General features: G+C 42.3%; 1 protein-coding gene across 7 annotated transcripts in view; it reads left to right on the forward strand.

Moving 5' to 3' along the window:
- Positions 1-18,039, forward strand: part of LOC144681854 (uncharacterized) — a 40,608-nt gene extending 22,569 nt beyond the window's left edge. For 4 of the 7 annotated variants that reach the window (XM_078543911.1, XM_078543916.1, XM_078543913.1 and 1 more), the window contains 2 exons: positions 10,590-10,675; positions 16,616-18,039. In XM_078543911.1, coding sequence (XP_078400037.1) covers positions 10,648-10,675; positions 16,616-17,097 — 510 coding nt within the window. In that variant the 5' untranslated portion in view covers positions 10,590-10,647 and the 3' untranslated portion in view covers positions 17,098-18,039. Of the gene's footprint in view, positions 1-10,228; positions 10,496-10,589; positions 10,676-11,635; positions 11,797-16,615 lie in introns of those variants that run through there. The other 3 variants (XR_013576863.1, XM_078543912.1, XR_013576862.1) reach the window with 3 other exon arrangements.
- Positions 18,040-18,318: the final 279 nt, after the last annotated feature.

The following is an 18,318-nucleotide window of genomic DNA, read 5'->3' on the forward strand; positions in this document are numbered from 1 at the left end:
GCAAGTCAACTCTGATTGTCGAAGCATTACCATGGAGAATGCACCAGGGAGCTATTGTCCCACATGCTTTTGTTTAATTTTAAAAAAAGGTACAATGCCTGGGCATGTTCCTTGTGCCTGCAAAGGACAGGTCCCTGCCTATGAATGTACTTAGCTTATAGCAAGTGAGCCACATTGTGAGCCTGGCTGATAATCTTAAATTGTTTATTAGTGTAATTCTTAGCACACTTGGGATTGTTCAACAAGTGCAGTCCGATCATGAAATCACATTTAATGTTAGACATTAAGTTCTGGAAGTTTGCAAGCATGGGCTGGTTGAGTATGGTCAGTACTCTGCCTAATGTGAACAGCTGAAGGGACGTGCTGTTTGACATGATCTGCCAGCCACTGGGATGCACGATCTATGTACCTGGCATTGCACTGACATTGAAATTCCTATGCCACATTACTCATTTGTGTGGTAGCCAAAACATCCCTTTGGCTTGATGACAGCTCCTGTAACTGTATAGGGGCAATTTGAGGTAGACTGGGCACTTTTCAGGTCCAAAAGTGGTGGCCTTCAGCCCATTTGTGAGTATTTGCGATACATACGCAAGCAATGATCTGATCGGGGTAGCCATTAACCCGCAGGTTAGCTTTGCGAACATACGAACAAGGAGGAGTAGGCCATTCGGCCCCTCAAGCCTGCTCTGCCATTTAATAAGATCATGGCTGATCTTATAGTAACCTCAAATCTGCGTCCCACCTTCCCCAATAACCTATCACCCCTTGGTTGCCAAGAATCTATTCACCTCTGTCTTAAAAATATTCAAAGACTCTGCTTCCTCCATTGTCTTTTCAGGAAGAGATTTCCAAAGATTCACGAACCTCTGAGAAAATTTTTTTGCCTCATCTCCATTTTAAATGGGCTACCCCTTATTTTTCAGCAGTGACACCTAGTTCTAGATTCCCCCGCAAAAGGAAACTTCCTCTCCACATCCACTCCGTCAAGACCCCTCAGGATCTTATATGTTTTAACCAAGTTGCCTCTCACTCTTCTAAACTCCAGTAGATACAAATCTAGCCTGTCCAACCTTTCCTCATAAGACAATCCACCCATTCCAGGTATTAGTCTGGTAAACCTTCTCTGAACTGGTTCCAACGTATTTACATAAGGTGACCAATGCTGTACACAATACTCCTGATGTGGTCTCACTAATGCTCTGTATAACTGATGAATAACCTCCCTGCTTTTGCATTCAATTCCCCTCACAATAAATAATAACATTCTATTGGCTTTCCTAATTACTTGCTGTACCAGCATACTAGCCTTGTGTGATTCATGCACTAAGACACCCAGGTCCCTCCGTACCTCGGAGCTCTGCAATCTCTTTGATGAGTCCTATTTCAGCATCAAGCTTGCACAGTGAACAAATGGTTTGGACCCTATTTACCTGATTGCTGATAAGGCCAACCTTATAACGCGTGGAGCTGCAGAAATCCTAAAGTGTATATTGTTCAGTAGGCAGTAGTTGAGAACCTATTAGCATTTTATCTTAGAGATCTCTTTTCTCTCTCACATCTCTTTTATGCTGGCTAGGTCTATTCACAGTCTATTTTCTGTGACATTTTTCAGGAATGAACATTGTCCCAAAGAGACCAGTTATCAACATAACATTCTATGGGCAAACTTTTCCCACATTGCCCCTTATATAATATTTCTGTCAACATATTGATAAGTAAATCCCCATATCTAATGCTTCTACTAAGGCTAACATTTCAGCAGCTAAGGAGCTTTTCACTACCCTTTTTATTTTCTTGGCCTCCCAATTCAATGGGCAACATTTATCATTCTTTCCCATCAAGAATATGGTGAACCCTGCTATGCTAGAGTACCCATCTGGAAGACTGGCATGTGAAGCATCACTAAAAATGACCAACCTCATATCTTCTGGATCACCCAAGGCTGGAAACTTGAGCACACATCTCTCAGAATTTAATTTTTTTTTTAAGTGTTTTATTTCCTCTCAGAATTTGCTCAACTGTAGCATGTTTCACCATGGTACTCAGCTCCAACACATCTTAACTAGCATCAGGCCTAGTCTGAGTGCACAACAAGTTCAACTGCTCAATCAAGCTTCTCAACTGTTCCGTTTGTTCCTTGGTAGCAGGATCCTCTTTTTGTGTGGATCTACCATGAGTTATTGGGATATAATTAACATTTTCTAGATAAGATTGTTGATTCAATGTCACTCCTAACTTGCTCTGCTTAATGTCTAAATCTATGTATTTAAAGGCCCCAGAAGCCTGACTTCCGACCTGAAATTCCTTCATTATCTTCTCAGTTACCCATTGTTCAAATTCTACAGATCCTCCCCTCAGGAAATCACCAACATGCATGATAAAGTTTCCAGCTCGTTTCTCCTTATGGTACCAGTAGAACATCATGGGCTCTGCCTCTAACTGAATGCAACCTGTTTTCAACAGCACAGACCTCACGGAAAAATACCAACCCCGTGATGCATCATTCAGCCCATAAACACACTTATTCAATTTCCATAGCTTCCTTTCTATATCCCCGGCTTCTTTGGACGGTTTCAAAAAACTTCCCTTTGAAATTTCTCCCACTGTAAAAATGCAGCCTTTATATCAATCGATTTGCATTCCCCAGGGATAGGATGCCAAAATAGCTAAAAAAAAAAATCTTCAAACTCAATTTCCCTGCAGTAGGCAACTCCACTCTGACATCCTGATCTCCTAGTCTCTCTTCAAAGCCTCGGGCTACTAATCTCGCTTTGGCCTTATATGTGCCGTCTGGGAGTACCTTTTCTGTACAGATCCATCTGTGAGATAAAGCTGGCTGCTCTCTGTCAGGTATTTCAGAATGTACCCCAAATTCCTTCCAACTTTCTAACTCTTTCCATTTGGCTTCCTTATCAGTTTACTTTCCAATTTATTAGCAGCTACTAGAATCTCTCAGTCATAAGGACTTCTACTCCTATTGAGATTGCTAGCTTGCTCTCTAGTCCTCCTTGTTAAGCTATGGCCTCTACTCACATTCCTCTCCCTTTCTGGGCTGCTACTATATGATCAACCTCCCATGCGAACAGAACTCCATTCACAAGTCCATGATTTTTTCTAGGGTCACAACCAATTTCTGGTCCACTGTCAGAACTCACACTGCGCTTTCTGGGTTTCCACATCTTTACCTCGGTTTGTCTCCTGTCCTTCATCCTGCACATTTAGCCAATGTTTGTATTTACCAGTGGCCTTTCCTGCTCTCCCGATGATGGTGGTATCCCTCCACACACTGGTCTCTTCGGCATGTATCTTACCTTTGTTCCTACTTTGGATAATTGCCCTTTTGGATGAATAGCATTGTCCAGTACCTCAGTGTTACTTTGTTCATAGTCAGTCAACCCTGTATCTACCATCGTCTGCTCCTCATAACTACCCAGTGTATGTTTATGTGAAGTGCATGGTGCCTCCTCACGTTCTAGGTCCTGTTCAGAATCTGTAAAGGTATAGTCAGTACCAATTAACCATGAAGAATGTACCCTAACAGTTTGATTACCGTGTTGCACAATTACTACTTTCCCATCGCTCCCTATAACCTTGCTAGGTACTTTCCACTCTTTCTGGCCTTCCCTTTTATAATATACCATGTCTCCTTGTCTAAACTGTATTCCTGATGGTCTTATGCAGTGCCGTAGGGCCTGCCGAATTTTCTCCGAAATCTCAGCTTTAATGAAAGCTTTTCTGCCCGCATGCAAAGCGTTCAGATGAGCAGAAAAAGTGGAGCTAATGCTCATCACTTCTAGAGCAGGGGGAGCATCTAACAACACAGAGGGTAACTTCGGATTTCTTCTGTACACCAACTGATATGGACTGTACCCCCCCAACCGTTTGCAGAGAGTTCTTTGCATGCACTGCCCATGGTAGTGCTGTTTGCAGTTTACAATCCGGTTGATCAGCTGATATTCTATCTAACACGTCATCTATTACTGCATGTTTTCTTTCACAAAGACCATTACTAAACAGGCACTCAGCTGCAATGTGCATAACTATGATGTTTAAATTTTTGCACATATCTCAAAATTCCTCATTGGCGAATTCCCCACCATTATCTGTGAGGAATTTTGTTGGTGTTCCTAATCCTGTTCCTACCCATTTCTCCATGACCTTACTGACAATGGTCCTTTTGTCTTCACTATGTATCACAGTGGATAGGCTAAATCTGGTTGCCATATCTATGAAGTATAGCAAAAAAAATATCCCTATCCTTGTTTCAAACTTTCAAGTCCATTGCCACTGCATCGTTAAACTCCCCGGCTAGTGGCAAGTTCACAACAGGTCGTGGTGGTGTCTTGTGATATTAAGGCAAATTTCACAGAGCAGTGACTCGTTCAATAAGATCATCATTCCCTTTATCGACCAGTCCCGCATCTCGAAGCAGAGTCTTCAATTCCTGTGGCGCCGGATGTGCAAACTGTCTATGTAATTTCTATGTAATATCATATTCTATGTAATAGCATCATCTGAGGCTTCTTCATCGCAGATCGACTCAATAGCAGCGGTATCTCACTAGAAACTACATCAGTACTGATAAACAGATTTATCCCTGCTATCTTACAAGGGAGGACCACCCATTTGCAGGATTTTTATGTATTGTCATCTCCGAACCTGAAGCAGGTAGAGCTTTCGTACTCCTTGACCTTCTGCCGCATCGAGAGACTCCAGATAGTAGTCAAGCTAGTCCATGCCGCACACTGTAGAAGTGCAACCACTGTCCAGAACTGCGCAGTTGAAGGAATCTACCATCAAGATACTCATCACTGGATTCAAACTCAGTGACCAATACAATTCCACCATGGCAGTCACCATCATCATTTTCAGTTTCAGATGAATCCGTCTCATGGGTCACTTCAAAAACACGATTTCTTTGCTGTGGGCAGTTCATTGCGTAATGGTCCTGGGAATCACACCGAAAACAGTGATTAACCATTCCCAGTGCATTTTTTGGGTTTAAACATCCACGGTTACCATCCCAGACACACGTTTTGTCCAGACTCTCAAATTGGCCAGGGTTACGGCCATTTTCTGACCTCTTGTCATTAACCCTACCTTTGTTTTGGAATCTTCGTCTAATATTTGTTCGACTGCGAAATTCGGTCACCATTAAATCCTCTATCCTTTGTTTTACAGCATAGTTGTTCGCATTTGCTAAAAAAGTGGCAGGGGATGACTGTTTCCCCTGAAATTATTTTAGGGCGGCAGCCATTTGATCTAAGAGAGGTTCTTTCCCCCGGAACTGAACCCCTGTTAGTACTAAAAGACTATCAACATGGGAAATGTTAGCACAGTCCAGTAATTTAAATGCCAATGCCGATTCTGGAATTTCAAGTTCAAATCACTGTAATCTCCTGTACCATTTATCAAAATCCATGATATATTCTTCCATGGACTGATCATCTGATTTCCTAAACCTATCAAAGATCGTCCAAGCTTCATACACTTCCAATAACTCATCCTTTTTGTAGAACTTATCCAAAAATTGTGTCAGACGGTTTAATCCCTCTTCATGATTCAAATCATCCACTTTCCACTCTGAAAATACCTTTCTCCTAATCTTACTTTTGGCTGGTAATGATAACGCCAAAGCCATACCTTGCTTCTTCCAGGGTATAGCAGTAACCTGGGTCCACATTTCAACTTTAGCCTTCCATTGCTGATAAGGTTCAGAGTCAGAAAAAATTGGTGGATAGTCAAAGCTTGTGATTTTACACCATCCTTCCACCATTCCATAACTTAAATTGTCAGTAACAGTACACTTCTTTTCCCTCAGAGGACTGAGACAGAAAGCTTCATATACAGCAATCAATCAGCAAAGCTTAAAGTTCATCCTCTGCTACCATGTTACTCACAATAAGAGGTTGTGGTGGAAAAATTAATCCAGGCAGGTCTCTTGGCTAAAGCTGGTTTATTTCTAAGACAACTCCTCAGTACTACTAACTTCTTAGTAGCTTCCACACAAAGTGTTCCAGCTGTACCTTTTTATTCTATTCAGTTGGGACAATTAATGTCCATCACCTGTTTAACTACCAGTAGTTTTTAACAAGATGATTGCCATATTAACAGAAGGTTAGGCGTCATTTCTAACCTCAATCACCTGCCTTGGGGCATATATAATGATAGGATTTGTTCTCATGTTTCACTATGTCCATGTATGTTTGGTCTGCCCAAGACACACAAGAGTGATGCCCTATTACATCCTATCTTATCTATGTCTGGTTCTGCAAAACATGTATCGACCAAATGGTGATTGGGCTGCTACAACCAGTTTGCACTTTTCCTGTTACAAAGTGAAGAATTGCTTCACCATCGTGAAGGCTGTACACAACATCCATATCGAGAGTAATGGCATGTCCATGTGCTTGTTCAACATTGTGAACCTTATTGTTCATGTGATGCTCAAGGATGCCATAGACATTTGCACTGTGTGTGTCACTATATTATGGTAATCTAGATGAATGATGATTTTCTGTACCTGTATTCACTGAACTCATGAACTTAGAAACTTGTGAAGTTGAGTTTAGCTTTAATGACACACTTATGCTCAAAGAGATGGTATTGCCATGGAATTCCCTCAGGGACCAGCTCTCACTAACATTTTTGTCGGCTTTCACGAGAAACACATTTTAGATAGAATGACCCCTAACCTCTTGCGCCTTTATCTATTTCCGATACGTATATAATACATTTGCTAAATTTGATTCTGCAGCTGCATGTAAGGATTTTCTTATAGACTTTAGTGGGCTCCATCCTGTGTTCAAATTCACCTTTGAAATAGACGAGTCTAGCGAGATCGCTTTCCTCGATGTGCTTGTTGAGAAATCTGCTAATGGGTTCTCTACTCCTGTGTTTTGCAAGCCCATCTTCACTGGTCAATATACATGTTAGTATTCCTACAGCTCCATGCACCATAAGATTGACCTTATAGGCAATCTCATAATTAAGCCCTGAGCCATTTGCTCACTGTGCAAGGTTGGCACCAAAATGAGGCACATCAAAGCAATCCTTTGGGATTATGGCTACCCCAATAGGACCATATCTCGCTGTGTATGGCGCATACTCATGAATCAGCTTAAGGCCACCACTTTTGGACCTGAAAAATGCCTAGTACCTCAAATTGAAAGGGTAAAATATCTCAAAAATTTGAGCAACAGCTGAAGCTAGCTGCTTCACACTGCCACTATATAGGAGGAACACAAGTGTCATTTTCCACTAACAGGAGCAACCATCAAGCCAAAAAGACTTTGTGCTCATCACACGAATGAGTAATGTGGGATATGAATTTCAGTGATGGTGCGATGCCAGGTGCTTAGGCTGTACATCACAATGGCCGGCAGATTGTATCGAACATCATGTCCCTTCAGCTGTTCACAATAGGCAGAGTACTGACATTACTCAACCGGCCCTTGTTTGCAATACTCAGAACATTATGTCTCATGTTAGATGTGATTCCGCAGTTGGACAGCATTTGCTGAACAATTCCAAGTGTGCTAAGAATTGTATTAACAACAATTTAACATTATCAGTCAGGTTCGCAATGTGGCTCACTTACACTTGCTAGAAGCTGCATATATTTATATGCAGGGCCCAGTCCTGTGCAGGCAAAAGGAACATGTCCATATATTGAGCCTTTTTTGAATTAAGCAGAAGTGCTGGGAATAGATCCCTGGTGCATTCTCCATGGCAGCATCTTAGCCAATCAAAGTCAACTGGCCAACCAATCAGCACCCTTTTCTCATGCAGTACAAATTGTTGCTGCCTTTGAAATTTGACATTCTTGTGTTTGTCCTGATGAGTGCAAGATGATATGCATGTCTCTTTTTGTCAGTAAAACTCAAGTTCTGTACTACCAAGCAAGCATTTTCCAACTCTGTCCTTGTCTCAGCTCATCTAATGCTGAAACCTTCGTTCATGTCTTTGTTACTTCAAGCCTTGGCTATCCAACACGCTCCTCTCTCACACATTCTAACCTCCGTAAACTTGACTTTATCAAAAGTTCTGCTGCCTGTGTCTTAACTTGCACCAAGGCCCGTTCACATATCACCCCTGTGCTTGCTGAGTTACACTGGCTCCCAGTCAAGCAATAGTTTGTTTTTAAAATTCTCATACCCAATTTCAAATTCTTCCATGGCCTTAGCGCCCCTATCTGTGTGATCTTCTGGAACCACAAAACCCATTCTAAATTTTAACCCCTCTGTCATTGGTGGCTATGTCTTCAGTTGTCTGGGCCACTAACTCTGAAATACCATCCCTGCACCTCTCCACCTCGGTTTTCTCCTTAAAACCTATGTCTTTGATCAGGATTTTGGCCACCTGACTTGATATCTCTCATCTGCCTTTGGTATGATACCTTGGAATGTTTTTATTACATTAAAGGAACTATGTAAGCTGTAGTTTCTTTGTTGTGAAGCTCCTTGTGACAGTTTATTTCCATAAAGAAATACATATATATATAATATATATGTAAAAAACTATATAAGTAAAAGTCATTTTTTTCTTCCCTTTCCCCTGGCACCATCAGGACCTGTGGTTTCATTATAAGACCATAAGACATTGGAGCAGAAATTAGCCCATTCGGCTCATCGAGTCTGCTCCATCGTTCAATCATGGCTGATAAGTTTCTCAACCCCATTCTCCCGCCTTCTCCCTGTAACCTTTGATCCCCTTACCAATCAAGAACCTATCTATCTCAGTCTTAAATACACTCAATGACCTGGCCTCCACAGCCTTCTGTGGCAATGAATTTCTTAGATTCACCACTCTCTGGCTAAAGAAGTTTCTCCTCATCTCTGTTCTAAAAGGTCTTCCCTTTATTCTGAGGCTGTGCCCTCGGGTCCTAGTCTCTCCTACTAATGGAAACATCTTCCCCACGACCATTCTATCCAGTCCTTTCAGTATTCTGTAAGTTTCAATCAGATCCCCCCTCATCCTTCTAAACTCCATCGAGTATAGACCCAGAGTCCTCAAACGTTCCTCATATGTTAAGCCTTTCATTCCTGGGATCGTTCTCGTGAACCTCCTCTGGACCCTCTCCAGGGCCAGCACATCCTTCCTGAGATACGGGGCTCAAAATATTCTAAATGTGGTCTGACCAGAGCCTTATAAAGCCTCAGCAGCACATCCCTGCTTTTATATTCTAGTCCTCTTGAAAGAAATGCCAACATTGCATTTGCCTTCCTAACTACCAACTCAACCTGCAAGTTAACCTTAAGAGAATCCTGGACTAGGACTTCCAAGTCCCTTTGCGCTCCAGATTTCTGAATTCTCTCCTCATTTAGAAAATAGTCTATGCCTCTATTCTTCCTACCAAAGTGCATGACCTCACACTTCCCCATGTTGTAATCCATCTGGCACTTCTTTGCCCATTCTCCTAACCTGTCCAAATCCTTCTGCAGCCTCCCTGCCTCCTCAATACTACCTGTCCCTCCACCTATCTTTGTATCATCTGCAAACTTAGCCAGGATGCCCTAACCTCCTGCCTTAACCTTTGTTTCAGCAGACGGTCTTTATTTTTGCTTTGCCCTCTGTGTGAATGCAGTTTGCTGCAAGAGGATTGTGCCGATTGCCCAGTCCAGCTTTCCAGCTGCTCCCTGCCTTCATCTGTCAATCAAACCAGCCGCGCCACGTGACGCCCTCCATCTTAGTGCAGGAGCCGCTTTGCAGGCGCTGACTGCTTCGCTTCAGGCCCGCGAAGAAAGCCAGAGCCGATGGCTTTGATTCACAGAGTAACTTTACAAAAGCTCTGAGCATTTAAATCGCCGTGGTTGAGGTTATGTATCGGCTGCCTCTGGGTCGGCACCGTCATTCTCCCCGAAATCCCATTGTTCTGCTTGTTAGGAAGTGGTGCGCATGCGCTGAGCAGGGCAGTATAAACAATAGAGCGGCCTCTTAGCCGCGGGGGCTTATGGGTATGAATAGCCGCCATTGATTTCAAGTCAGATTTCAAACTGGCGATCGATAGGAAGCAATATTCTTAAGGTAAAAAACGCTTTCATCAGTTTCCGCTAACATATATTTAAAATATCTGTTAAAGTATGTTGTGAACTGAATCGTGGCTCCGATTGAGATCCGCGCTGATTTCCGTGTTCGGCCAGTTAAACATTCACGCGTGCGCACAAGGAGCTACCAATCCCACCTTGTGACATCCTGGCAGGCTGGTTTCGACGCATGCGCGGGCCTGAGGCCAAAGTCAGGAAGCCATTGTTGAAGATTTACTGAATGTGAGACAAATACTTGAGACTGGCTGGTCAGCCTATATTAAATTTCACTCTAGTCTAACTGATCTCTTAAACTGAAGAGGGTTTTTTTTTACTATCAAGAGGACCCCTTGAGTGGAAAAATCTAGTGTCCCTGACTCCATATGAAGTTATCTGATGATTGAGTTGTTCAGGACTGAGTTCTCAGGAGTGGGCTGTACATCCAGGAGGGGTGGTACAGTGAGAAAGTATTCAATAACTGCACTAACAAGTTGTTTTACGTAAAACATAATTTCTGGAGACGTGAAAGGGCACTAAATAATTGCACTCTGTTACTTTCAGTTGTTTCCAGAACAGAACTGTCAGGCTTCAGTTGTGTGGAAATTCCTAGGAGAAGGTTATGGAAAGAATCTTGTGGGGAAATCCAGGTAAGTTCAAGTGTTTGAAACTCTGATATCTAGTCACAGCAGTATGGTTGTGGACCACAGCTCTGCAGTAAGAAATTAGCTCATTGCTGAATATGCACCGTTAGTGACAGTTTGCTACTAAATCTCTGTTGCAAGGCTCCAACTCATGGTGTGATTAGAGATCTTGGCAGCAACCAAGTCATCTTGGACCTAAGCAGACCCTGTGATTAAGCACTTCACTAGATTATATGCGGTTGCACATAGAATGTACCAGGAGTTCTCTGCATCCTGTGTTCCTAGAAAATAGACAATGGGCCAAGACATCTCTTAGTGACATCCTGCCTCCAGTTTCTCTGCGATGGGCTGGTTTTACCAATTCACAAGTGGCTGTCTAGATCCCTGGAAGTCATTGGTTTCTGTGCTTGCAGCTGATCTTGGAACTCTGTCCCATTAGGACACTAATTTTACACTTTATTGTTTGTCAATATTGGGCTGATTGAGTACCTGAGGAGCACTACATTAAAGGCTTTACTACTTAAATGTATGATGTTGTTTGAACATTCTACATAACACAGTGACAGTCACTGATGAAAGAAACACTATTTGTAACAGGGTAACGTGAATATTATAATTTTAAAATAACCACGCAGTTGACAATGATTCCACTGAAAGTCTGCTCCTTTTGCTTTGCAATTCATCATGACATTAAGAGTTGTACCCAGAAGGACTGAACACAACCTTGGTACCACAAGTTCAAATTACAGAGTGAAGTATCTCATACTGTTTAAGTCTGGCTATCTCTATAAATAGTTAACTACGTAATGGACGACTGTATGACACTGTTTAACTACAATAGAGTATAACACAATGCAATATAATAGAGAAATATATCACTTGAAGTCTGTCATCTCTGTAAACAGTAAACAAATAGTAGGATGTAGAAATGTATCCCACACTGCTTCACTGTTCCATCATCCTTAGACATCAGCTTCCAAACCCACAACCGCTACCATCTAGAAGGACAAGGGCAGTAGATACATGGGAACACCACCTGGAAGTTCCCCTCCAAGCCTCTCACCATCCTGACTTGAAAATATATTACCGTTCCTTCGCTGGATCAAAATCCTGGAACTCCCTTCCTAAGAGCACTGCAGCGGTTCAAGAAGGCAGCTCACCGCCACCTTCTCAAGGGCAATTAAGGATGGGCAATAAATGCTGGCCTAGCCAGCGAAGCCCACATCCTGTAAATTAATTTTTAAATATATCTGTAAACAGTAAAGACCACAAATAACACCAAATAAATCAGTGTTGCCTTATTTCTAGTAGTCAGTTGTCCTTTGAGTGTTTCATTAATTTCTTTACATTAAAACCCTCAGTCAAAATATTTTAAAAAATGTTTGTTCCAGGGGTGTGGGCATTGCTGGCTAGATCAGCATTTATTGCCCATCCGTCATTACCCTTAAGAAGGTGGTGATGAGCTGACTTTTTGAATCGCTGCAGTCCCTGTACGTATGCCCTGTGTGCTGCTAGGGATTGTGACCCAGTCACAGTGAAGAACAATGATATATATCCAAGTCAAGGTGGTGTGTGACTTGCAGGGAACTTGCAGATGGTGGTGCTCCTGTGCATCTGCCACCCTGGTCCTTCTAGGTGGTAGAGGTCATGGGTTTGGAAGGTGCAGTCGAAGCCTTGGTGAGTTGCTGCTGTGCACCTTGTTGATGGTACACACTGCTGCCACTGTGCATCGGCAGTGGAGGGGGTGAATGTTTAAAGTGGTGGATGAGATGCCAATTATGCAGGCTCCTTTGTCCTAGTTTGGGATTAGTTACCTGAGGGCACAAGATAAAACCAACAGGACCCGAGAAATGTACCTTGTAAAGAATCGTTGAGTCTGTTGGATCTGTGCCAGGAGCAATCCAAATCCCACTGTCTTCTACCAATAATCCTGCCAATTTCAGACTAACCCCACTGCCCAACTTTCTTTCTTTCTTTAAAATATTCAATGATTTCCAGTTCAACACTCCCTGTGGCAAGTACTCTATGTACTTTCTCTTGGAAGCACAAAATGCAAAAGGATGCTATTCAGTCATTTGGTGTCTGTACTGGCCTCTTTGGTAGAGGTATTCAGTTAACCCCCATTTAGCTGCTCTTTATCTGAACCCTGTAAAGCCCACAGGATTAAAGGGACAGTGGGAGTATGGATACAAAATTGACTAAGGGGAAGAACGCAGGTCATAGTATTAGGACCACAGCTCTTTTTAATATATATTTATCTGGGCATGGATATATGCGACAAGTTCAAAATTTGCAGACGATATGAAACTTGGGAATGTCGTAAACAATGAAGAGGTTAGTAAACAATGAGGAGGGTGGTAAACAATGAGGAGGGTAGTAACAGACATCAGGAGGACATAGGCAGACTGGCAAACTTTAAAGCAGAGAAGTATGGAATAATGCATTTTGGAAGGAGTAATGAGGAGAGACAATATAAACTAAATGGTACAATTTAAAGTGGCTTGGTGCAGCACCAGTGACCTGGCATTCTCTGTAGACAAACCTTTGAAGATGACCGGATAAGTTGATGAAGCTGTTTTCTTTTAAAATACGTACGCGATCCTTGGCTTTACAAATAGAGGCATTGAGTAGAAAAACAAAGAAATTATGGGAAACCTTTGCAAAACATTAGTTAGGCCTTGGCTTGAGTATTGTGTCCAATTCTGAAAACCTTCAAGAGGTGCAGAGGAGATTCACTAGACTGGTACCAGGGATGAGGAATTTCAGCTTCCCTTCCGATTTCTTAATTCTGTTCATATGGGTTCTGTCTTAACCAATACCCTTACTGTGCGTGAAAGGATGCTGCCAAAACACTGCCCTCTCCACCCCCCCCTCCTTCCTCCCTGTCTCTCCTGAAAATATTATGAGAATTGCCAGTGTTGTCCAAACTTAAGCCAGGACTCTGACCTGGCCACTATCTCAACACTCTATGGTTGTTGATGCTTTGAGCTTGTTTTGTTTGGAAAGCTTTGTGTTGTCATATATTCCACTCAGTCCTGACTGAGGATTTGAAATGTTGACCCTTATTATATTTTCCTGGTGTTCTCCTATCCCGTGCTGTTGCTCAAGCTGTGTTTTTATCTGTCAGTAGCTTAGAGCCTCTTTCTTTCCCTCTTTCGACTGATAATATTTCTTCCAGCATTTTGGCTAACTTTTCTATTCCAACAACTTCGCTAATCCTGCTCTCCCTCATCGAAAGCCTAAACATTCCCAACCCCCTTCCCCCGCCAACCTGATGTGTTTAAATCCTTCCCTTCTGTTGTGTTTACTTTCTCAAGAATAAGATCATAAGAAATAGGAGCAGAAATAGAGCATTTGGCCCCTCAAGCCTGCTTCGCCATTCAATCAGATCATGGCTGATCTGGTTGTGCACTGAACTCCACCTCCCTGTCTGCCCTCCATACCTTTGACTCCCTTATCAATCAAAAAGCTATCTAACTCAGCCTTGAGTATACTCAATGACACAGCCTCCATTGCTTGCTAGGGGTGAGAATTCCAAAGATTAACCACCCTCTGAAAGAAGACATTCCTTATCTCCATCTTAAATGGGAGACCCCTTGTTTTGTAACAATGCCCAGTTGTAAATTCTCTTAAGAGGAGAAACATCCCAGCATCTACCGTGTCAATCCCTCTCAAAGTCTTACATGCTTTAAAAGGTTCTGATAAAGGCCACAGTTTTGGTCTTGAATTCCAGAACTTACTCCAATGCCCGGAGAACTATTTTCACCTGCACTAGTTTATAAAAATCACCCTTCTTTGATTTTCAACTGGATTACCATTTCTGAATCTTCCCACCCCTAGAAAATCTAGATGTCAGGGAATGAAACTTAACTGCAGAAGTGATATAAATGCTGTGGCCACAAGAAGAGGTCAAAGGTCAGAATTCTGCAGGGAGTGACTCACCTCTTGTCTTGCCAAAACCTTTCTATCATCTACAAGGCACAAGTCAGGAGTGTGATGGAATACTCTCCCCTTGTCTGGATGAGTGCAGCTCCAACAGCTCTCAAGAAGCTTGACACCATCCAGGAAAAGGTAGCCCACTTGAGCGGACAACTCATCCACCATCTTAAATATTCACTCCCTCCAGCTCACAGTAGCAGCAGTGTTTACATCTACAAGATGTACTGCAGCAACTCACCAAGCTTCCTGTGACATCACCTTCCAAATTTACAACTCTACCATTTAGAAGGACAAGGAAAGCAGACATATGGGAAGACCACAAAAATATGAGCAGGCATTGACCATCCAGTCCCACATGCCTGCTCCGCCATTCAATGAGACCGTGATTGAACTTCTACATCAGTTGCACTTTCCCACAAATCCCATATCCCTTAATTCCCTTAGTGTCCAAAAGTATCTTGAACTTAGTCTTGAATATACTGAACAACTGACCATCCACAACTCTGAGGTTGGGAATTCCAAAGATTCATGGCACTCCAAATGAAGAAATTTCTCCTCATCTCAAATGTTAAATGTCTGACTTCTTATTCTGAAACGATGTTCTAAATCTCTAGCCAGGGGAAATAATGCCTCAGCAATAATCCTGTCAAGCTTATTTCTCATGTTTCAATGAGATCAACTCCAGAGAATATAGGCCCATTTTACTTGATCTCTGTAAAGGACCCAAAACATGATGACACAATGCTTGGAAGTATTGTGAAGTGTAAGGAGGATGGTGATAGACTTTGAGGATATAGGCAAGCTGGTGAAAGAGACGGCAACGGCATGTGGCTGATGATGTTTACTTCAGACACGTGTGAAATGATACATTTTGGTAGGGAGAACGAGGTGAGGCAATATAAAATGAAGGATACAATTCTAAAGGGAGCTGGAGCAGAGTGACCTGGGGGTGAATATGCAGAAATCACTGAAGGTGACAGGACAGGTTGAGAAAGTGGATACTGAGCTTTGGACTTGTGCTTTACTGTTCAGTATTTTACTGCTGCCACCAAGCGCTGGAGCTGATTTGTGTCCCTGTACCACTATGGTAATTGCACATTGCCATGTTAAATTTCATCTGCCATTGGTCTGTGCTTCAGTATAGCTTATCCGTCTTGTTCTGTGGATGGGGAACTGTCTTCTTTGGAATTACTTCCCTTTCCCAGTCTGCTCTTACCTACAAGTCTTAACCTGCATGGGGGGTTGGAATACAAGTTCAGAGTACAAGTAAATACAAGTAAAATAGTGGACCAGATGATGATGATCCTTGCAGCAAATGATTCCTTTAAACACAAGATGCACAAGTCAATATTTAACACTGCACTATTCTCGAGAGGGGTCAGTATTCCACTTCTCTGAAAAGTGACAAATCTGATTTGTTAGCTCTCTTTCTGTTACACTCCACACACTTGAATGGTTTCCCTCTTGTGTGAACACATAGGTGTTTTTTCAAAAGGCAGGGCCATCTGAAATGCTTCCCACACATACATCCTGCCTGACCCCCTCAGTATTTCCAACCTTTTCTACTTTTATTTCAGGTTTCCAGCTTTCATTTTACTGTTCCATTCCTATTAATTACTCAGTTATGAGGAGGTGAATTCAGATATTCTCATCGTTGGGAACCCATGCAGCACCAAGTTGCTTCATTTATATTTCACTATACTAACCAGGTACAGATGGACCTTGGGATATGTGCTATTGATAGTGGTGACGCACCATTGCTCCAGGGGCTGCTCAGTAGGGTCTAGAATTGTTGCTGAGTCACACAGCAGGGCTGTGCTGTATATGATGTACTGGTGTCTGAATAAAGGTGTTGTTCTACACTGACGATAGCAGAAATGGAGACATTTTCTAGTCTTTCAAATGTAGTTAAACCAGCTCATTACACCCCCCCACCCCCAGAGTGAACCATGAATCTTTCTAGATGAAGAGAGTCTGTTCACTGATTTATGTGTTCTGTGTGTTCAGGTTTGCTGGATGGAGATTGCTCAGATACTGTGGAACCAAGAGCCAACAAGGAAATCCTGAATGAAGCCGACATGTTAGTAAAGGATCAACCAGGATCAGCAGAGACTCCTGGACCCAGTCAGCAGGGGCCTGCCCTTCAGGACACAGACAGCTTTCAGTGTTTTGTGTGTGGGAAGCGTTTCAGATGGCCCTGTCTTTTGAAAAAACACCTGCGTGTTCACACAGGAGAGAAACCATTTGAGTGTGTAGAGTGTAAGAAGCGATTTAGTAAATCCAGTAACTTAATAAGACATCAGAGATTTCACAGAGGAGAGAAACCGTTTGAGTGCAATGTTTGCACAAAGCGGTTTTCCACCTGTAACGATCTGAAAGTGCACCAGCGAATTCACACTGGAGAGAGACCGTTTGAATGTAGGGTGTGTATGAAGCGATTTTACACATCTGGCCATTTGATTCGGCATCTGCAAATCCACACTGACTAGAAAATGCATAAAAAGAGGTTTGATGCATTCTGTCAATTGCAACTGGTACATTGGTTTAATACTGGAGAGATGCACTGGATTAAGCTATCATCATTGTAGAACAGTACCTTTTATTCAGACACCAGTACATCATATACAGCACAGCCCTGCTGTCTGCCTCAGTAACAACTCCAGACCCTACCGAGCAGCCCCTGGAGCAATGGTGCGTCACCACTATCAGCAGCATATATCCCAAGATCTATCTGTACCTGGTTAGTATAGTGAAATATAAATGAAGCAACTTGGAGCTGCATGGGTTCCCAATGATGAGAATGTCTGAATTCACCTCCCCGTAACTGAGTAATTAATAGGAATAGAACAGTAAAATGAAAGCTGGAAACCTGAAATAAAAGCAGAAAAAGCTGGAAATGCTGAGGAGGTCAGTGTAACCCTGTGTGTAACCCTGACTCTGGTTTTCAATATTTAGAGATGAAGAATGGTTCATTTTGTCATGTTCTATGTTAGCAACTCTTGTACATGAAATGGATTTCTCAAGCAGCTGTCTGGTTGTCCTATTTCCACTTCCATGATATCTACTTGTGCACAATTCCACGGTCAATTTCTCCATGAAGAGTTTAACTGAAAACACCAGAGCTTACCTTCATAAGGCAGAGCACAGTTATAGCGTTAACATGTTAGATCACATTTTATGTTCATTATGCTGTTCATCCTAACCCAATCTGCCATGATCTGTATCTGAGATGATTCACAATCACGAATGGATCCCTCCAGGTAATTTGATGTGCAGTTTTTACTGGTCAACTTCATCAATTAATCACTTGAAAATGTTTGATCAAGGTGGCCAAGTTTTCACAGTTGAAGAGCAGCAAATTGTATACATTGGAAATTTGAACTATTCTAAATATAGTACATCAATGTGATAACTCACTGATCTTTCAATAACATGAAGTATGTTTTATCTCTCGCGCATGCGCGTGCACAATTTTGCTGATCTAGTTTTATTTGTCCCTGTCTCTTTCGTACTAGGAGAACTGAAAAATGTGAAAAGAATTTTTGTTAGTTTGGTGGAATGGGAGGATTTTGGGCAGATGCAATTAAATATAGATAGGTGTGAAGTAACACATTGAGAGGACAAGCAAGGAACGGGAGTGTACACTCAAACGGAAAGACACTGACGATGTGAATTAATAGAGAACTGAGCTCAGGCTGGCGCTTTCTACT

The sequence above is a fragment of the Cetorhinus maximus genome, chromosome 6 (genome assembly GCF_964194155.1).
Source record: "Cetorhinus maximus chromosome 6, sCetMax3.hap1.1, whole genome shotgun sequence".
NCBI classification, from domain to species: Eukaryota; Metazoa; Chordata; class Chondrichthyes; order Lamniformes; family Cetorhinidae; genus Cetorhinus; species Cetorhinus maximus.